Source organism: Megascapheus bottae, chromosome 17 (genome assembly GCF_031878675.1).
Source record: "Megascapheus bottae isolate mThoBot1 chromosome 17, mThoBot2.hap1, whole genome shotgun sequence".
NCBI lineage: Eukaryota > Metazoa > Chordata > Mammalia > Rodentia > Geomyidae > Megascapheus > Megascapheus bottae.
In genome coordinates this window covers 5,219,562-5,241,689 of record NC_143525.1, presented here as the reverse complement: position 1 = coordinate 5,241,689, position 22,128 = coordinate 5,219,562, and the positions used below count along the sequence as shown (strand labels likewise).

Below are 22,128 nucleotides of genomic sequence, written 5' to 3'. Positions count from 1 at the left end.
GGCCGATGGGACTTTGCCACATATGCAAAGCACTGGCCTGGAGGTGAGGACAGAGCCCCAGAGGCTCCCAGGATAAGGAGTGGATCTGTAGCCTCTGGGACATAGTTCAGCATGAGTAGATTCACTCTAAGTAGATTACTCTAAGTAATGACAGCAGTTGTAAGTCCCAGGGACTTGCTGTAGGATGACCGTTTTTCACAGGGCAACACAGAGCTGCTTGGCACTGAAAACAGCAAGTGACAGGCATTTACAAGCTTCCCTCTTTTGCTATGGAGGATGCACTGGTTAACCCTAAAAGAATAAAATGCTGCTGGTCTAGTGCTGGACTGAACACTTGGCCCTCGGCTACTTAGGAGAACCGGTAGTACTTTAGGGAAACTGTATTTCTATTGTTTGGTTATAGATGGTGCCATCAACACCTGCCCCCAGGCAAATGTAAAAGGTCTAATAAAGTACTGTGTCCACTGGAGTTGAGATATTTCTTAAATTTGCTATCTGCCCAGAATTTCCATAATCACATCTTCAGCCTGCTCAATTATACAAAGTTGTTAAGCAACAGACAGAAGCTGTTTCCCATACAAGTGACCTGTCAAGTTCTGGGATGGACAAATGTGTATGAGTATGAAAGGGAGTGAGGAGAAATTGGAGGACAAAAGGTGCTGCTGACACATGGCCAGTGCACACTTCCTGCTGGGGAACACTCCACCTCACAGAGACCCTTCAGCAAGGCACCCAGGGGCTCCTTTGTACATTAGTAAATCTAATAAGGGACAGTTAGGTCTAAAAAGTGCAATCAAATCCTAGGTGGTAAAACGGTTACCTAGAATGTGAGTGCATTTCTCCAAATAGTAGGGTCAACATATTCCAATTTGCTCTGAAGCAAAGTTGTTCTGTTTTTGTGTTTTTTGGGGTTTGGTTTGCTAAAGACAACACTTTTATAAAGGCAAAACCAGGAGGAGGTTTTTGTTTTAAGAAGACTGATTTGGAAGTGCTATTGGTGAGAAATCTCTTCAGAGTGCAATCATCACCAAATGATCTGGTGGGGTCACCCTGACTTCTTACAAAAAGGAGTTGGGGTTGCTATCTTGGTCTGGAAGGAGGGAGTGCAATCCTCTTTAGATGCCTCTGATAGGAGAGCACAGATCCCCAACTTTTGCTCCAGATGTGTTTGCACTTGAGGCAGGGACATGGTGGAGCCCAGCCCTGGTGCAGCACTCAGTTGAGTGCTGATCCACTTAGCTTGAGCCTTCCTTGGAAATCCAGATGTCCGGGAAGTGGACTGGCAACCAGGTGCTTCCAGGTTCAAATTGCAGGTGATGGTGGCAGCAGCTGTCAAGCCCTAAGGCTTATGTCTCAAAGTACTTGTAGATCTGGGCCACATATTGCATCACGCTCTGCCAGTCAGGCCGGTCGGTGTACAGCATCTCACTGAGCTCCTGTGGGGCAAGCGGATCCACAGGTCACAAAAAAGCTTCACAGACCCTATCCCACTAAGAGACTCAGATCCAAATGGATCAGGACCTTTTCTTCTGGAGACCCTCCATTTACACAAAGATACAGGCAAACCCAGGTGGCACTAAATGTGCCAAGTTAAAATGAAATGACTTCTCATCCTAGTTATTTAGGGGATAAGTTCTTTAAAAAAGGTATGCGTGGGGCCGGGAGTTTGGCCTAGTGGTTGAGTGCTTGCCTAGCATGCACAAAGACCCGGGTTCGATTCCTCGGTACCACATACATAGAAAAAAAGCCAGAAATGGTGCTGAGGCTCAAGTGGTAGAGTTCTAGCCTTGAGAAAGTCCAAGGACAGTGCTTAGGCCCTGAGCTCAAGCCCTGGACTGGCAAAAAAAAAAGGTATGCATGATCTTCTGTGGCTTTTTTCTTCAAACATGATGGGAAAATTGTTTTGCGGCAGGCTTGGTGGCTCAATCCTGTAATCCTAGCTATTAGAGGAGGGTGAAGATCAGGGGGATCATGGTTTGAGGCCAAATGCACAAAACTTCATGAAACTTTTTTTTTTGGTGGGTCATGGAGCTTGAACTCGGCCTGGGTCCTGTCCCTAAGCTCTCCAGCTCAAGGCTACTGCCCTACCCTAGAGCCAAGCCCCACTTCCCATTTTCTAGAGGTTAGTTGGAGATAAGAGTCAGGTTCTTTTGTGCCCCCACTGGCTTTGAACCTTGATCCTCAGATTTCAGCCTCCAGATTAGCTCTCAGCCTCCAGAGCAGCTTGGATTACAGGTGTGAGCCACCTCGCTCCTTAATGAGTGACTGAACACTAGCACAGGCCTATGATTCCCAGCTTTGGATGAAGCACACTAGCTTAGTGTCAGAGATATCCCACAGAACACTCGTAATCAAGTATTTTGGAAATTTGTGCCACTTAACATGAATTTGGATTCTTTTGTGGTCACAAGAGAACAGCAGGAAAGAGCCCTGATATAAAGCCAGAAGAAGAGACACAGTGGAAAAATAAAGCAGAACCTGAGCACATCTGTTATTGGAAGGCAGCAGAATAGATGAGTCTATGGGGATCTATTTGCGCTCTGCTTCAAGGTCAGCTGGGCCTACTGTACCTACTTTGCTCCCTGTAATGCTAAGTGCTCAGTATGGGTGGTGGGGAAGGAACAAGTGGAACGTCCTACCACAGATATGTCTGGGAAACAAACTGGTCATGGTCATGCCGATATGAGAAAGAAGTGATTAAGAAGTCAAATGTCAGTGGTTCACACCTGTAATTCTAGCTGTTCAGGAGGCTGAGACCTGAGAATCAAGGTTTGAAGCCATCCCAGGCAGGAAAGTTCATGAGACTCTTATCTACAATTAACCACCAAAAACTGGAAATGACGCTCTGAGCAGTCTTGAGCTGAAGAGCTCAGGGACAGTGCCCATGCCCAGAGTTCAAGTGCCACCACGAAAGAAAGAAAGAAAGAAGAAAGAAAGAAAGAAAGAAAGAAAGAAAGAAAGAAAGAAAGAAAGAAAGAAAAGAAAGAAAAGAAAGAAGGAAGGAAGGAAGGAAGGAAGGAAGGAAGGAAGGAAGGAAAGAAAAAGTGAGCGAAAGCAAGCAAGCAAATGAAGTAATAAAGACAGAACAAGCTGCTTTAGAGGTAGATGGAATACAAGAGAGGAAGGGAAGTCTAGGAATGAATGAACACAAGAGATAACAGACTCTCCTCTAATGGGGAAAGGCAAGTCTTAATCCCAGAGATGGCTGTGATTATAAGTACGAAGAACCATGACAGAAAACAATATTCACAATTTTATTCACAGTCTCACATTAGCAATAATTGAAATTAAAGGGGGGTGAAAACAAACACCAGTGGCTGCCAGGAGGTACTAGTTCATTTCTGTAATCGTTTGTAATTGTAGCTACTCAGCAGGAGGCTGAGATCTGAGCATCATGATTGGAAGCCATACCTGAGCAGGGAAGTCCATGAGACCCCCCCCCACACTTTTTTTTTTGGTGGGTCATGAGGCTTGAACTCTGGGCCTGGGTGCTGTCCCTGAGCTCTTCAGCTCAAGGCTAGCACTCCACCACTTTGAGCCACAGCACCACTTCTGGTTTTCTAGTAATTAATTGGAGATAAGTCTCAGATTTTCTAGCTTGGTCTGGCTCAGAACTATAATCCTCAGCCTCGTGAGTAGCTAGGATTATAGCTGTGAGCCACCAGTGCCTGGCTCCCAGAAGACACTTATTTTCAATTCATCATCAAAAAAGCCAAAAATGCAGCTGTGGCTCAAGTGGAAGACAGCTATCCTCGAGTTCAAAAAAAAAAAAAAAAATCAAGACAGTGCTTAGGCCCTGAATTCAAGCTCAAAGACAGGCACAAATTCCCCAACATTTCAAGGGACACTGTTAATTTTATATTTGAAAAATTTTGGAAAAATGTTTTGTATATTTCAGAAGAGAGAGAATACTACATAAGTAAAGTCTCAGGATATGATACATTTGTTTGAATTGGTGAATTGGTGGTTAAATGCCCCTCCACCCCCCAAAACAGATTTGTGAGATTTCACTGATGAATTCTTCAAAATACTTAAGAACCAATAATGAGTCTTCACAATCTTTTTCATAAAATGGAAAAGGGACCACTTTCCAATTCGATGTATGAGGCTAGCATTCCCTTTCTAAAACCAAAGGCACTATAAGAATACTATAGATCAGTTTCCAAGATGAATCGAGAAACATAACAAATATTAACAATATGAGGGGGGAGGAAAATGGGGACAAAAACATGAAGGGGTATCAATGTAAGAGAAGTAATGTACCCACTACCTGATGAATGTAACTGTAGCCCCTCTATACATTACCCCGACAATAAAATAAAATTAAAAAAAACAACAACAACAATGTGAACAAATTAAAATGGAAGCAAACTGCAGAATCTCTCTAGATATTTACCACTGCTTCTACCCTTTTTTCTTTGGAGACAGAAGAATTTTCATATCCAGGTTGTCCTCAATGTTGCTCTATGGCCTAAGTCTCCTGAGTGCTGAGTCCTAGGGCTCCTTCCTGTACCACCTACCTTGATAGAGTGCCATGTATGGGGCTTTGGCATCATCCATCTGGCAAGGAGAAATAAGTTTCTATGACCCGCATGAAGCTGATTCTGATCTTCAGGGCCAATTCTGGGTAACTGTTGATAGTATCTCAGTACCCTTTGCAACTTGTCTGCACATTCCCATGCAAAGAACCCGCACTCCCATTCCTACCTCTAATCCTATGGTTTAGGATGTATGTGCAGGATAAATTCAAAAGTGTGAGATATTTGAAAGCAGAAAAAAAATAGAAGAAAAAAAAACTCCAGCAAGCATGAAAATGAATTTTATTTGGAAAACACTGGCTAAGTATTTCCTCAATACTTTAGTTTGAACTTTCTTAGAAACATACTCCATAACAGATCCCTTGACTAGTATTATACTACTAAACAGCAGTCTGCAACTTAGAAGTGTTCTAAGAGCTTCTAGTTATAAAAAGCTAATGCACTTGCACCCCATGTTTATAGTGGCACGATTCACAATAGGTAAGGTGTGGAAGCAACCCCAGAGTCCAATAATAAATGAAGGGTAAGGGAATGGGAATGTATACACAGCATCATACTGTTCAATTTTAAAAAGGAGGCTAATTCTAACATATCCTAAACACAAGTGAACCTTGAAGATATTATGATGTGTTAAACAAGCCAGTCACAGGACAAATATGGAATGACAAAGAGCATTTATATGAGGCACCCCAAAATAGGTATATGTAAAGACAGAAAGGGGAATGGTGTCAGGGGCCGAGGGTGAGGAGAGAAGTTAATCTTTAACAAGGAAGGAGTTTCGGTTTTGCAAAATGAAGGAAGTCAAGGAGGAGATGATAGTTGCACAATAATGTGAATGTGTTTAATATCGCTTAAAATGGTTAGGATGGTAAATCTTAACTAAGAAACAAGGAAATAACTGCTGTATTTATTGACTCATGAATAAATAATTCATAAATGTTAATTTAAAAAAGGCCACTGGAAAAAAAAAAAGGCTGAACTTCTTGCTCATGGTCTGGCAGAGGTAAGGGTGAGAAATGCCATATAATTGGACAAATTACTATATAATTAGGCATCCATACTGTGTGGTGAAAGTGGACACAGCTGTCGTGGATGTAAGCCTATCCAGTGGTGTGAGCCTGGGTTCTGGAGATGACCTGCCTGGCTCCAATTTTCACCTTGGCTATCTATCATCAACTGTGTTATCTTTTGTTCACTACAGGTGCCTGTGTCCCTTGCATGCTCCACCTACCCTACAGGCCTGTGAGGGTCCAGAGGACCAAAACATGAGAAGAGCTCAGAATGCAGTGTGGTACATGGTAAAGAGAGGACACATGTTGTTTTGTGTAATGACTGTGGTACCAAAGTACACATTACAAATTACATACCACCAAGTGGTCTCAGTCATGCCCAAGGAACAGTTTGCTACCCCCAAATTCTGAATCATGACAAAAGGTCATCATGGAGCTCCATGGGGCTTCAAGAGCTTGGCAGTGGAGATGGTCTGGGTGCTCAATGAGCCAAATCCTATGGACTGAATGACCAGGGCAGTAGTGTCTCCTTTCCAAGTCACAGCCAGGCCAGCTCTGGAGGACACTTGTTTTTGCTGTTCTGTAACCACTTCTACCCAAGTCTTTCCATAAGGAGCTGCTCACCTTATGGTGTGTGGACCCTGCACTCTTGTTACACAGTGCCTGGAGGAAGAATGCTCTCTAAAATTTAAGACTTTTAGAAAGTTTGTCTGACTCTTTTTCCAAAATCTCTCTCCTTTTAATACTACTATGTTTGTTTTCCTTACAATTTTTAATTATTTTTCTCCTCTCCCCTTTTTTTCTCTTTCTTGAAAGGGCTTTGTTATGTTGCCTTGACTGGAATGAAACTCAAAATCCTCCAGCCTGCCTGGGTGAGGTGGCTCCCGCAGGTAATCTTAATTACTCAGTAGGATGAGACCTGAGGATCGAGGTTCAAAGCCAGCTGAGGCACAAAAGAACCTGAGACTCTTATCTCCAATTAACCTCTAGAAAACAGGAAGTGGGGCTTGGCTCAAGGGTAGGATGGTAGCCTTGAGCTGAAGAGCTCAGGCACACTGCCCAGGGGTAGAGAGGTAGCCTTGACCTGAAGAGCTCAGGGACAGCGCCCAGTCCTATGACCCACCCAAAAAAAAAAAAAAAATCCTCCAGTCTGTCTCCAGAGCAGGGATTACACATGTGCACTACACCACATCAAATCTATCTCTTCAGTACAGTTAAAGGTAGTCACTGTGAAGTTTCTTATTATTTATCATCTCCAGTTCTGGCAAATAATTCTTGTTGGTATCTGCTGGCTAGCTGAAGTCAATGCTTTTCTTAAGTGGTATGTAAACTAGGCTTGTAAGCATAGCTCCATCAGCTATAAGCTGCAGGAATCTCTCACATACATAGAAGATAAGTGTTCATGTAGCATAGCTATAAAATGGACTCTAAATAATAACAATTAAAAATTAAATTGTGAAAAGTGTTATACAGAGGGGCTACGATTACACAAGTCATACAAAGAATACCCTTTCTTTTTTCTTAAAGATACTACCACCCTTTGAAAAAAATCCAAGGTACATTTTCATCTCTCTAAATATAGGTATAGTTTTTTTTTGTTTTTTAAAGCTCTGCTTTCATTATGAAGAATAGCATACTATGAGCTTTGGTTTTATGCAGTGGTCTCAGTACTAATGCTTTGTGTAGAAGGTTAGATCCTAGCTTCTTGTTTCTGTGTAGGCTTTTAAATAAAGCCTGAAGCCATTGGAGCCTTTTGGGCATCTACTGATTATGTGCCCCAATCTACCCTACCCACTTCCACCTTGGGGTGGCTATGGTCAGCTAATGCCTGCAGATTTAGTTTTCACTAATTCAAATTTCTAGCATCTGCTTATTTTCTATTCTTTCTTGAACTCTCAGCCTTGTCAGACTTTCTTTTATTGCTCTAAGAAAAAACCAGCCCTGTCGGACACGATGACTCACTCCTGTAATCCTAGCTGCTCTGGAGGTTAAGATCCGAGGATCATGGTTCAAAGCCAGCCTGAGCAATACAAAGTGGTGAGACTCTTATCTCCAATCAGATCAATCATGAGAAAATGGGAAGTGGGGCTGTGGCTTAAGGGTAGGGTGGTAGCCTTGAGTTGAAGAGCTGAGGGACAGCACCCAGGTCAGATTTCAAGCCCAATGACCCAAATAAATAAATAAATAGCATCTCATGGAGGTTTCCAAATGATTTGAACAAGAGTTTTAATGATAATTCAGCCTATTGTACTTCAAACCAGAATTTACTCATATGGAAATTTTAATTTAAAAACTCGCAACCATATGTGATCAAACCAACTGGATAACTTCACAGTAGAAATCATAAGTAACAGATCTTCTACAAATGGATTTCAGAGTTGTACTACACATTATTTAGTAGATAATCAAGTCCTTCCTATGCAAGTAGAATAAAGTAATACCAACTCAGGTACTTACCAGGCTGGGCTTGATGCCTACACTTCCAGCTGCTTCAAATGCCAGCAAGAGATTCCTCTTCTAGGTTAAAAAGACAAAAGAGGTGACTCATCAACTGGTAGTTTTCGCTAGGAGAGGATGTTAACTCACATTCCCTATAGATTATCCATAAATTACAGACTACTATAAAAACCAATGGAAGTAAATCAAATATATAAACAATGATCTCAGTTTCAGGAAAAAAATTAACTGGTTGCTATTGCCACTGAAAATAATGTTGATGCTTGACTATGAAAGGTAAATTTTTGTTACTTGGGTTATTTTTGCCTTTTCATGATGTATGATATCTACCCCATAACAAAGCTGGCAGTGTATAAAATGTATCATTCATATATGCACACAGAAAAATATAATCAAATGAGAAACTTTTTTCTTCCAATCCTGTTCTCTAAGAATCAATTTTTAATTCCTTATTTCTTCTGGTGATTACGTTACTGCCTGTGCAGTATGCTTACGCCACCATTTATTTAAAAAACAGAGGTTTGATCCACCTGACTTCCTCCAATGTAAAGAAGGACGCAGGTTCCACATACCCCTCTTTTCCCTTTGTTATGGACGTCTTACTCTAGGTCCTTTGCTAGGATGAATATAAACTTCAATGACATCCCTAGGCTTCTTGCCCAGTGGATCACTGACAGGGTTTATTGACTCTATTTTGCACAAGTAGGAGTATTTACTCTGCCTCATTAAGTTTCTCCTCTGACTTGTTAAAACTTAAAACACTGCTTCTCTTTCTGGGGGCACAATTAAGTCTTCTGTCTCTTTTTCCAGGATAATTTTGAAGCTGAAAACAACAAGCAGTCTTTACTCAGAAAGGAAAGCCAACACTATCTCCTTGTCGTGCCAAGAGCATGATCCTGTGCCATTCAGAAAATGGTTCCAAAAAGACTTTCCTTTTTGTTACTCTACCCATCACTCAAAATCATACTTTACACTGCTCCATTTGGAAGCAAACTTTCTTCAAGCTTGTCCCCACCCCCTACAGTTTTTGCTTGATTACAGTTTTTCTTAGTGTAAAACACTTTACAGTTCCTTACTATCTGGCTTCCTGCTCATCCTGACAATTGTCCAAAGTTCCTAATATTTCCTTGTAGCCCACATGGTCTCCATGTTCTAACACTGAGAGCCTGCCTCATTTGATCAGTTTCCTTGTACAGCATCTCAGGTTCTCCTTTTAAAAATTTGGGCTGGGGGGCTAGGAGTTTGGCCTACTAGTAGAGTGCTTGCCTAGCATGCACAAAGACCCGGGTTCGATTCCTCAGTACCACATACATAGAAAAAAGCCAGAAATGGTGATGAGGCTCAAGTGGTAGAGCTCTAGCCTTGAGAAAGCCCAAGGACAGTGCCCAGGCCCTGAGTTCAAGGTACAGGACTGGCAAAAAAAAAAGATTTAAAAATCCTCCATTATCACTTCACGACAATCTCTAAATCAAATTTTAGATTACACCCTTCTCACTAGAGTACATTCATAATTTCCTAAGATGGGAGAGGGAGGGAAAGAAATATTCTCAGTTCAATTTTATATTTGAAATATTTTCAATTTAATATATGAAAATTTTTCTTTTCTATAGCACACTTAGTTACAGTTTGGCCAGTCAGTTGCAGTAGGCTGAAAAACTCATAGAATGCTGACATCATCATTCCCCAGAGGTCAGCTCTTTAGTTTATAGCTTCTTCTTGAGGCTCATCTTGGCTATTCTCTAATATTTCTTTGGATAGACTCAAGCATCTTTCAGTCCTGCCTGCATGTCTCTACAATTTACTTCAAGGCCATTAGGATTTATTAAAATTTAAATAATTGTATTAAGCATAATTGAAATACAAATGTTCCTGCACATGCTTGTGTTGCCTGTTCTTCTGTATAATTTTGCAATTTAGTCAACACTTGAACTTTATATATAACTGAATACAAGGCCAACTTAGACCTTGCCTCTTAAAAACAAAAGAAACTGGGCCAGGAGCATGGCCTAGTGGTAGAGTGTTTGCCCGGCATGCATGAAGCCCTAGGTTTGATTTCTCAACACCACATAAACAGAAAAAGCTGGAAGGTGCTGTGGCTCAAGTAGTAGAGCACTAGCCTTGGGCTGAAGAGCTCAGGGGCAGCACCCACGCCCAGAGTTCAAGCCCCAAGACCGACAAAAAAAAGAAAAAAGGGCCAGGAGTTTGGCCTGGTGGTTCGGTGCTTGCCTAGACACATACATAGAAAAAAGCAGGAAGTGGTGCTGAGGCTTAAGAGGTAGAGCTCTAGCCTTGAGAAAGTCCAAGGACAGTGCTCAGGCCCTGAGCTCAAGCCCAGGACAAAAAAAAAAAAAGTACAAGCATAGATACAAGTCTGGGTTCAATCCCCAGAAGACAAAAGGTTTTTATACACGATTTTTATGCTCTTTTTCCATTTTCCCCATGGCTTTTACTCTGCCCTTGCCTTAATCATTTGGCCTGAGACTAACGAGTTTTCCCTGATGCTGAAGTCAATTGGCTGATTTGAAAACCCAGTCAGAGAGAAATAAACAAGAACAACAACAAAATCACATGGAGATTCATGCTTTCTTCCAGCCTGTGGTGGAGGGCTTGGGAAGCTATTGATTCATGGTGATCCTGCTCAAGCCTCTGACCTTTTTTTTTTTTATTAAAGAATTTATTAAAACTGATTTTTACATCATATTTCAAATGACATGTTTAACAAACAAGTGTTCAAGAAGGGAATCTCTATATACAATCACTGGCACTTAGTTTTTAGAACATAACCAAAATTAGGCTAAGGGTTTGTATATCATAGATGCATATTAATTTATGAAACAAAACATTATGTCTATAGAGTCATAGGTTTTTATGTCTATGTAGTTATGTTTATATTTCCAATACCATGTTCATAGCATTGGGTATGCAAATATTGAGTCCTCGCTCTTGTACTGTTTGGATCTAATAGCCATATATTAAGGATACCATGGGCCTTTTGTTCCTTTGGTCTTGACTTGTCTCACTCAGTATGATTCTCTCTAGATTCATCCACTTCCTTGCAAATGCCATTATTTTATCTTGTCTGTTGGCTATGTAGAATTCCATTGTGTGTGTGTGTGTGTGTGTGTGTGTGTGTGTGTGTGTGTGTGTGTGTGTGTGTGTGTGTATATATATATATACCACATTTTCTGTATCCATTCATCTGCAGTAGGGCATCTGGATTGTTTCCATCGGCCTCTGACCTTTTTCCTTGATATAAAAGAAATTGGTGGGATGAATGGAAACCTCATGCCTGCCTCCACAGCTCTACTCTGTACTGCTGAGTGGGGAGCTGGGAATCTGTACCCTTTCCTTCCATCGAGCAGTCTCCTAACATGATGCAAATGAGGCCTCTGACCTAATTTTAAAGTCCCTTTAGTTAGGAATGAAGGAGGGGGGGGTCTGTCAGCCAGTTTTGAGGTTACTAGTCCTTAGGATGTCAAGATACAGACATTTTTATGGCTACTGAGCTGGAATGCCAACTTGCTTACTAAATGTGATACCAATTTTCAGTTCCAGAAATAGTATATTTAAGTACTTATTGTTCTTGTGCCCTTACCTGTACAGAATATTGTGATTTCTGAAAGTCTCTGCTAACTTGACTACATTGTTTAATTTGTACTGCAGGGTTACTAGTAAGATCTAAGGAAAAGGTTGAGGTCTTTCTCCCCTTTCTCTCTCTTCCCCTTTCTCTTTCACCCCCCTCCACCCTCTACATCATGCCAGTTCTGAGTTGGAGCTAAGGACCCTGAACTATTGCTTGGTTTCCCTTCCCCACTCAAAAGCTGCTCTAACACTTAAGCCATACCTCCATGTTGGATTTTTTGCTGGTTAACTGGAAATAAAGAGTCTCTGGGATTTGTCAGCTGAAGTTGGCTTTGAACCATGATCATTCATAGTCTTCTAAGTAGCTAGGATTATAGAAAGGAGCCACTGGTGCCTGGCTTTATAAGAAGGCATTTCTAAGCCAATAATCTTGTGTTGAGCTTTCCTGAGATCCTCTAGTGTGTTTCTAAGCAAAGAAAAACATAGGGCAAATAGTCTACATTGAAAATGATCACAGAAAAACATGGAACCAAGAGAGCTGATTTTGTTCATATTTATTTTTTTTTGGTCACTCCTGGGCTTGAGCTCAGGGCCTGAACATTGTCCTTGGACTTTATCAAGAATAGAGCTCTACCACTTGAGCCCCAGCACCACTTACGGCTTTTTTCTATGTATGTGGTACTGAGGAATCGAACCTGGGTCTTCGTGTACGCTAGGCAAGCACTCTACCACTAGGCCAAACTCCCGGCCCGTTTGTTAACATTTTATTGGCATTAGGACACAGTGACAAAAGTGTCAATACCTTAATGGTGGGAGGTGCTGGCATTGACAGGAAGAGCCCAGGGAATGTGCTTCAGAGGTCCCAGAGACCCCACTTGCCTCCTTCGTGAGCTCCATTTCAACTGTAGCTCTGCCCACACAGGTGAGAATAAGGCATAGGCTACCCCACATTTAAATAAGACTGGTCCAGGCCAGCCTAAATAAAAGTAGACCCTAATTAGAAAAATAACAAAAAGGCTAGGACATGGCTCAAGTGGTAGAGTACATGCCTGGTTAAAACCCTAGTACCACCAAAACCAACAACATTCAACTAGATGTGTAGGAAATAGGTTCCTAGTTCTGTAAGGAAAATAGGGCAGCACTGTGACACTGTTCTGCTGTGTATGTATTTCCATATCTGCAAACCAGAGACCGGTGGGTAGCTGGGGCAGATCCAGAGCAAGACAAAGAAATTCTGGTCATTAGGAAGCAATGCTCAGATTTCAAGTATGAAAGCAAACATTTGCAGGCCCATTAGTTTCCAACAGACCTGTGCTAATTTGTGAGCTGTTCACTTGCAATCACATCACTCTGAAGACACATGTGTCAGTGTGTGTGTGTGTGTGTGTGTGTGTGTGTGTGTGTGTGTGTGTATACAAGCATTAGGAGAATCTTATTATTTTGAAAAAAACAATTTTTGGGGAGGGTCATGGGGCTTGAACTCATCCTGGGCTCTGTCCCTGAGCTCTGCAGCTCAAGGCTACCACCCTACCCCAGGGCCTGGATGGTGTTCCTGAGCTCTTCAGCTTCAGGCTACCACCCTACCCTTCAGCCAAGCCCCACTTCCTGTTTTCTAGAGGTTAATTGGAGATAAGAGTCTCAGGTCCTTTTGTGCTCGGGCTGGCTTTGAACTTTGATCCTCAGATCTCAGCCTCCTGAGTAGCTAGGATTACAGGTGTGAGCCACGCCAGGCTTATTTTAAATTTTTTTCTACCTACTATTTGTTGAATTATTTCTGTAATATAACACCAGAAAAAGAGAGTGAAACATCAAGACAGTGAAGAGAGTACAGGTGCCCTGGCTAAGGTCAGATTCTGGCCTTCCCTGTGTCCAATGTGTGTGGCTTTTAGCTTATGATAGCAGAGGTCCCAGCTCTACTCTGTGTGTCCCTCCTAGTTTCTTCTGTTGGGTCAGCATCCTCTATCCATACCACAAACAGGAGCTCTCAAAGTTTGACCTCAGTCCCATGCTTCTGCGATGGTTAGATATGCTGTAAGTATGTCCTGAAGGGTTCAAGTTCTGGGAGCTTAATCCCAGTAGTGGTGTTGAGATGAAACCTTTGACACATGAGGGCCAGTGGGAGTTAATTGGATTATTTTCGGTAATAACCTCAGAAGTGATTAATATAGTTCTCGTGGGAACTGATTAGTTATGACAAGAGCAAACTGCTACAAAAGAGCACATCTGGCTTCCTGTTTCACTCTGTGCCCTCTTCTGCCTGTGCTCCCACTAGTGTGATGTTATCTACCACTGTGAAGCCATCTACAACACTCTCATCAGAGATCCACACAGACTTATCTTAATCTTGGACTTGCAAGCTTTTATTCTCTACACAGTCTCAGGTATTTTGTAAAAGCAATAAAGCTGATAATGAATTTCACTTAAGATCTATGATTTGGTAGTATGGAATCTCACAGTTCTAAATACTATCTATATGTACCCTGTCTAATTCAGAAGTCCAGTTCAGCAGCCACTTATGATAATTGGCTATTGAAGTTGAAATTAATTAACCTCATTAGCCACAGTTCATGAACTTAACAGTCCCTGCGAATGAACTAGGTTGGCCTGGTATTTATGAGCCTCCTGAGTGCTAGGATTATAGGTGTCCACCACACCTGTCTTAACATTTTCATTTCTTTTTCTTCTTTTTTTTTTTTGCCAATCCTAGGCCTTGAACTCAGGGCCTGAGCACTGTCCTTGGGCTTTCGCAAAGCTAGTGCTCTACCACTTAAGCCACAGCACCACTTCTGGCTTTCTCTGTGTATGTGGTACTGAGGAATCCAACTTGGGTCTTCGTGCATGCTAAGCAAGCACACTACCACTAACCCAAACTCCCGGCCCTCATTTCTTTAATGTACTATATAGTGTACGATGATCTCTAAATATATGATATAATATACAAGTTTCCTTACTTAAGCAAGGACTTTTGGTGGCACTTGGTGGTTCTTTAAGATAAACTTCAGTTTGTCTCCCTTTATTCTCTTCTCTTTCCCTGCAATTACCTTGGATCCCACGAACAACAAGACTGATGAATAAACATCTTGTGACAAGAGATAAAGCTTCCTACTCAACCACAATGACTTTCAGATTTAGTCCACTCAAGTGATGGCAGTGAAAAGACTTCTCTAGAACTCCTCAGTAAAGGTCAATGGAGGCCACACTATGCCTGAGACTGCTTAATGATTACTTATAACTCTTGTCCCCTACCTGAATTTTTCCTCTAAACCTAAAGGTCATATCTGTATTATGAAGATGGGCTAAGGTGCTGACTGCCTCTTTCCACAGTATGCCCATGCCATGTATGTAACAGAGCCATTTCTGCACCCACCACTGCTCCTTTTCTTATTTGGTGTACTGGAATAAATGGCCAGACATGACATGTGAACCCATGGAATTGAGCTTCTGGCCAAGCACTCTGGATACAATAGGAACTTCTAGAAGCTGTAGTCAGCCTCTGTGTTGTTTCTCTAGATAACAGATGTGCACTCAGAAGGAGGCTAAGAAGTATGTGCTGAGGTTGAGACTACACTGTGCAGTCCTACACTTACTTGTTCTCTGTGCCAGACATGGAAATGCTAATGTCTACTGCAACTCTATTGATGCTGACCCCACAGGGATGTACCAGTTGTCAGGAGTTCCTTTGATTTCCAGGAGAAGAAGCAGGGTGGTGACTTACTTTCTCCTGACTGTTGAGTTCCTGGTATGGGATGTGGGCAGGCAGATAGGTGTGGAGCAGAGCACAGAAGGCCAGCCCATCGCTCCAGCTGCTGCTGAAATTGGTGATGTCAATATTCTGTGGAAGGAGAAAAAAATAATGTTAATTCACAGATTGTGCAATATCACAGAATATGGTGAGACGGTTCAGATGGGTAAATCTTTGATCTTGGTAAATCAACATAAGACTAAAGAACCTGTTTCCTGAAGTACATTTAGGTACCAAAAATGGCCTGCTGCAGTTTAAATTCCCTCATAGGATAGTATGAAGAGACAAGACTTCAGCCAGTAGGAAATTCCTGTTCTCCCCCTGGAGAGTCATTAAAGACTGTGATACATTTTCAAATTAACACATCAGATTAACTTTGTATATGCCAGCATTTCCCACACTTATTTTTCCAAGGCACAAGAATTGACATCATCATCATCATCATCATCATCATCATCATCATCATCATCTCTATAACCTAATCAACGAGGTGACAGATGCAACAAGAAAGTAAAGCCATGTCTAGGCCTTGGCTTACTCCTGCTGCTACCCTCCCTCTCTCCAGTGGAGAGGCTCTCAAGGGAAGAGAGTGTTCTTTACACTCAATGGCCTCCCAGTTAGCTCAGCAAACAAGCAAGGATCACGAGGTTTTATTTAGTGGTGAAATGTGACTCCTTCACTGCTGCTACCCAGTGACAAGAAGGCTAAAATCCCCCTTTAAAGAGCTCTGGGGTAGCTCCTTAGCTGTGGTTCTCCTATCTAACTTACTGACCTTAATAGGTTTTCTTCCCTGGGCTTAAAAAGCCTGCAAATCCTAAGGACTGGTAACACTTACATACAAGCGTTCAAATCTTCTGAATGAACTATAAAGGGGGCCTGCAAAGACCTGCAGAAGTGGGGACCAACTGAAGCCTGCATGAGTTTTAAGTCTGTGTCCTGGCAAAGTTTAAGGTCTACATGAGGCGTTGGGTATATGCATAAAGGCTCCTTCATGCAATCAACTTTGCAAAGTGGAAGAGGGGTGACAGTGGATGGTTCTTTCTAATGGAGTGGCCCTGGCATCCCTCCCTCTGCCCAAATGGCCAAAGCAACATTATAACTTGTCCATTCTAACTACAAGGGTGAGGTGGTTTAAATGTTTTTGTCAGAGGCAATCTGCCACTTAAAAGGACAGGGAGGGGAAAGATAAAAAAGTTGGAATGAGGAGAGAAATTTTAATTTTTTTTGCAGGGGGGCGTGTCATGGGGCTTGAACTCTGGGCCTGAGCACTGTCCCTGAGCTCTTCAGCTCAAGGCTACTGCCCTACCCGTAAGCCACAGCCCCATTTTCTGTTTTCTAGAGATTAATTGGAGATAAGAGCCTCCCGTTCTTTAGTGCCCAGGCTGGCTCTGAACTTCAATCCTCAGATATCAGGCGTGAGCCACTGAGCCCAGTGAGGAGAGAAACTTTTCAAAACATGTGCAAAGAAGTTTTGGAGAATAAAACGTAAGTGGAAATACATAATAAAATACAGTATAATGTTTCCTGTAGAGTTTCCTTAGGGTTTTTAGAAGAAAATGCCTTATTTCATCTGGATTCCCTCCCTCTCTTCCTTCCTTCACTCCTTCCTTTCTCTCTCTCCTATCCTCCCTCCCTCTTTTCTTCCTCCCCCTTTCTTCTTTCTTTCTCTTTATAGTACTAGGTTTAAACTTAGGACCTCACATTTGCTAGGCAGGTGCTTCACCATTTGAGCCATGTCACCAACCTTTTTAATTTAAGTTAATTTTCAGAGACAGTCTTTTGCTTATTGTCTGAGACTGGTCTTGGACTCTGATCCTGCTACCTATGCCTCCTGAGTAGCTGGGATTATAGATATGCTCCCCAACTGTTGGTTTGTTCTTTACATAGGATCCTACCAACCTTTTGCTATGGCTGGCCGTGAATCATGATCTTCCTTATCTCTACTCCCCAAGTAGCTGTGATTATAGAAGTGAGCCATAGGGTCCAGCTCATTTGGGTGTTTTATTTAGATTTCCAGTTAGTTTCAGCTAGTTAAGTTGGTCAAATGCCTCATTTGATACGTAAAGAAATGGAGGTCAAAAAAGGAGGTGTGATATAAGTGGTTCATCTCAACAGTATAAACATGAGAAACCCAAGAGAATCCCACTTTCCTATCAAACTGGAGCTCTGGATGAGTCTGGTGGTTCCTAGAGGCTCTGAATAAAGCACAGGCTGTTGATATGTCCCTGAATCTGTTTCATAGTTACATTTACCCAGAGAAGGATATCTGGCTGAAAGCAACGGATTACTAGGATCGTTTTAATGACTCAAGTACAGTTAACTTGCAACAACTGCTGAGCACCAGCGTTACCTAAAAGTCTTAGCATGCCACTGTTACAAGGGGCCCAATTATGTTTCCAGGATCACTGGTTCAGCAGCTATGCAGTGAGGGCTCGACACTACCCAGCAAACACTTAGATTTTCTAGTGCATTAAAAAAAGGCAGAGGACAGAAGTAGGAGGGAAAGGCATGGCCTATACACAGTGAACCCATACACTGTGAACATCAAACCCTGGGAAGGGGTTGAGGAATCCCAAATCAGCCTTGAGGGATGTGGAATATTAGAGCTCTTACAAAATGGAGCTTCCTTCTTTCTTCCTTCCATTTCCTTTCCTCCCTGCTTTTGGTAGGCACTGTTAGAGCTACTCAGGCCCTTCATAAGTAACATATTTAAGACTTGTTAAGCCCCTTTCTTCCCAAAACACAAGCACATTTTATATACACCAGTTACATGAGATCCTATCTCTTTTTTTTTTTGCCAGTCCTGGGGCTTTCCTTAAGACTTGTGCTCTACCACTTGAGCACCACTTCTGGCTTTTCTATGTATGTGGTACTGAGGAATTGAACCCAGGTCTTCGTGCATGCTAGGCAAGCACTCTACTACTAGGACAGACTCGCAGCTCGAGATCCTATCTTTAAACCCATCTCTCAAGTGTCTTGGAGGAGGGAAAGCAGATTTTCTCCCAGAAATCACCAGTTTTTATGGTTTATGATGGCCCTTAGTAGTCATCTACGTAAATGGAAACAAGTACATAGTACACTTGGGTGATTTTCTCCAGGCAATATTCATGTCTACCATCTCATTTTACATAGGCTATGGAATGATCAAGATAAATATCTCTTGAGGCCAGGCATCTGCGGTTCCTACCTATAACCCCAGCTACTCAAGAGGTTGAGATCTAAAGATTATAGTTTGAAGCCAGCCCAGTGTGAGAGACTCTTATCTCCAATTAACCACATACACATACACACATAAAACCTGGAAAGGAACTGTGGCTCAAATGGAAGAGCACCTGCCTTGAGTTAAAAAAAAAAAAAAGCTCAGGGACAGTGTCCTGGCCCTGAGTTCAAGCCCCAAGACACACACACAAACAAAATAAAATAAAGTCCCCTTATTGAGACTTTTATTCTAAGTTCCACTTTCTCTGAACTCAGTGGGATGAGGCCAAGAAGAAAGAGATAGACAAGTAAAGAAGAGAAGAGGGGAAGAATGTCAAAAATTGAATGCATATCCTACAAAATTAAGAAAAATGAGGGAAGGAGTGGGTAGGGGAGGGATAGGTGAGAATGTTGATAGGGATAATATTGATAAAAATATATTGTTAAATGACATCTCCTTTGTACAACTACTTGAATAAAAATAAAGTAGTATCTTTACAAAAAACACTTGCTAAATATAGTAAGTAATATTATAATCTATTTTATCTTCAAAGGAGCTACAGTGAAAGGACATATCGTTGGTGCCAAAGTCAGTGTGGGAGGCAGCACAATTCTGAAGTACATGTGCTGTTTGTTATGTCCTCCTCAGGGGAGGACAGAGAAGAGAAAGTAGGAAGCATGGCACCTAAGCATAAGCTCAGTGCAACTTGTTCTAAGGACAAGCACAAACAATGGGAGACAGCAGATTCTAGAGAGGGTCAGGGTAGAGCTTGGTTCCTTAATTTTATGAGTTAAAGAAACTAGACTCATGTTCCCTGGGGCACAGGCTCTGGGGTAGACAGCATTGCTCGCCCTGTATGGTCAATGTTATTGGGCCAGGGAACTTCTCTATCTAAAACTGGCCTGATTAAGCCTCTGCCTTCCTTTCTTCTCAAATTTACTTCATAGCTAAAGCTTTTAAAACCTGGCTAAATCTGTCCCTTCCTCCAAACATAAGAACGTTCTGTGCTACCATTTAAGAGACTATGAAACAAAAAGGACCAGGTAGATTGGAACAAACCAAGCAGGAGTCACTCAGGCTAAATGTCCATCATCCAACAAAAAGGAGGCGGGGATGGGATGGGGGGGAGAGACGGGGGAGGGGAATCCCCCACAGGACGGTTTTCCCTGAAAATAAGAGATTCCGGTCTTCCTAAATCCCTGCTCTCATCCTTACCAAAAAAAAAAAAAAAAAAAAAAAAAAAAAAGAGTAACCTCTTAAGTGCAGGATATAAACCAGTGAATTTAATTTACATTGTTCTGTTCCTTGTTTCTACTCTATAAACCCACTTCTCTCACTTTTTGCCAGTCCTGGGCCTTGAACTCAGGACCTGAGCACTGTCCTTGGGCTTTCTCAAAGCTAGAGATCTACCACTTGAGCCACAGTAGCACTTCTGGCTTTTTTTTCTATGTATATGGTACCGAGGAATTGAATCAGGTCTTCATGCATATTAGGCAAGGACTCTACCACTAGGCCAAACTCCCAGCCCTGCATCTCTCTCTTTTGAGTCAGGAATTTTTAAAAATATATATAAACCGGGGCCAGGAGTTTGGCCTAGTGGTAGAGTGCTTGCCTAGCATGCACAAAGACCTGGGTTCGATTCCTCGGTACCACATACATTGAAAAAAGCCGGAAGTGGTGCTGAGGCTCAACTGGTAGAGTGCTAAGCCTTGAGAAAGTCCAAGGACAGTGCTCAGGCCCTGAGCCCAAGCCCAGGACTGGCAAAAAAATAAATAAATAAAATAAAAAAAATATATATATAAACCATATTCTCCATGTTGAAAGACTGTTATTTGGATCTTGGCAGAGATGAGGGAAGTTAATTATGATTTGTAATTATTCATTTCAAGAGCATTACACTGTCAAATAAAAACCTTACTGTTTGAAATTGCTGGGTGGAACAACTTCAATTCTTGCTCCCTGAGTGCCATTTCAAATGGCCACTTAATTCCATTTAAGCACCCACAGTGTCAATAATTACAAACTCTAGAGCTGGCTGTAAAAACTCTGTGTATGTTCTCAAGAAAGCGAACGACTGTTGACCTGCAAAGCACAATGCAAACCTCTGTGATTGCTTTTGCTGAAATTACAAAAGTGTCTTCATCACCAATTGCTAGGGACTATTTCCATGAGCTATGAAACGTATATTTGTGAATGAGGAGCTAGCTGATGTGGTATGCCACAATCAGATCATGCTCATGTTTATTTGCTTTACATGGATGCAAGATGAATCACAGAATAGATGAGTTAACTTGTGCCTCGTCAGATGTTTCCCTCTCTCTTCACTTTGTATGAGCATGTGGCTCACATTGCTCATTCCCTTTGGGGAGCTGTGTGTGACATACTGCATCTCATCAGGTCCCAGAGATGCAAAGAAGTTAAGAACAGGTGTAGGCAGATCCCACTCAGCAGAAGGGAGAAAGAGATAAAGAACTGAGCTTCATGGGGTTAGGTTTTTTTTTTTAAATAAGTTTTATCAAATTTATTGTTTTTAAATTCCTGTTAGATTAAAAATGCACATAATATGTACATTAAATTGTACATATTAATAGGATTCATAATATATACATTAAATTATACATATTAATAGAATAACTATAATTTCTTCTGAAATATTTATCATATCATCAAAAGGCAATCATTATAGAATTTTATTCCATGATAAAAGCAATCTTGTCTAATTCATTTCATGCCACTTTGGAATTTTTTTTCTTGTACTCAAAGCTCTACCACTTGAATCACAGCACCACTTCCAATTTTTGAGTGGTTAATTGGAGATAAGAATCTGATGGGGACTTTTCTCCTTGGACTGGTTTTGAACCACAATTTTCAGTTCTCAGCACCCTGAGTAGCTAGGATTATAGGTGTGAGTCACCAGTGCCCAACTTTTTGGAAGAAAATTAAAGTATTTTAAATAAGAAACTTGAAAATTTACAGTTTCCAAGTTAATGTACCTTTAAGTATCCTGAAATAATTCATTAAAAGCTTACATATTTTTAATCCAAAGTTGTGGCAACATAATTGTGAAACATTTCAAATGTTCCTCTGTAACTCTAGGAAGTGGTTTTGTTGTTTGTTTTTTCTGATGAGCTCCTATGTCATTAGGATACTAGGTGGGTTTTTTGACTAAAGGATGTCTCAGAGATAATATTCCAAGTATGTCCAAGGCAGGTTGCATTTCTAGGGCAGATTGGAAGAAATACAGCAATTTGTCTTTCACAATATTGCAAGAATCATTTGAGAAAAATGAATACACTGAATAGTACATGAGGTACTAAGACCCTGTTTAGTGAATATCCAAAACCAGCCTCTTGTAATGATTGAGAATGTGGTCACTGTCTAGAAGGAGGAATGTAGAGGCATGACTCAATGCAGTGGGGACAGAAGCAAAGCAAACCAACAACCTGGAGCATTTACTTCCAAAGAGTTATCTCATTTGACTTTGGTTGCCTGGAAACACCAACATTTGGTGGAAACAATCACAAGAGGAAGCTTCAGAGCATGCACTGAAATGCATTCTGGCCTCAACTTCACCAAGGATACAGCTGGATTTGGATGCTG

The 22,128-nt window shown here is 41.5% G+C and overlaps 1 protein-coding gene across 3 annotated transcripts in view; it reads right to left on the bottom strand.

The window, feature by feature from the left end:
- Window positions 1-168: 168 nt before the first annotated feature.
- The window catches only part of Specc1 (sperm antigen with calponin homology and coiled-coil domains 1), a 243,978-nt gene continuing 222,018 nt past the window's right edge, over window positions 169-22,128 (bottom strand). For all 3 annotated transcript variants that reach the window (XM_090349468.1, XM_090349469.1, XM_090349470.1), the window contains 3 exons: window positions 15,303-15,419; window positions 8,006-8,065; window positions 169-1,436 (listed from right to left, as the gene is read on the bottom strand). In XM_090349468.1, the coding sequence (XP_090205594.1) occupies window positions 1,347-1,436; window positions 8,006-8,065; window positions 15,303-15,419 (267 nt within the window). In that variant the 3' untranslated portion in view covers window positions 169-1,346. The remainder of the gene's footprint in view (window positions 1,437-8,005; window positions 8,066-15,302; window positions 15,420-22,128) is intronic.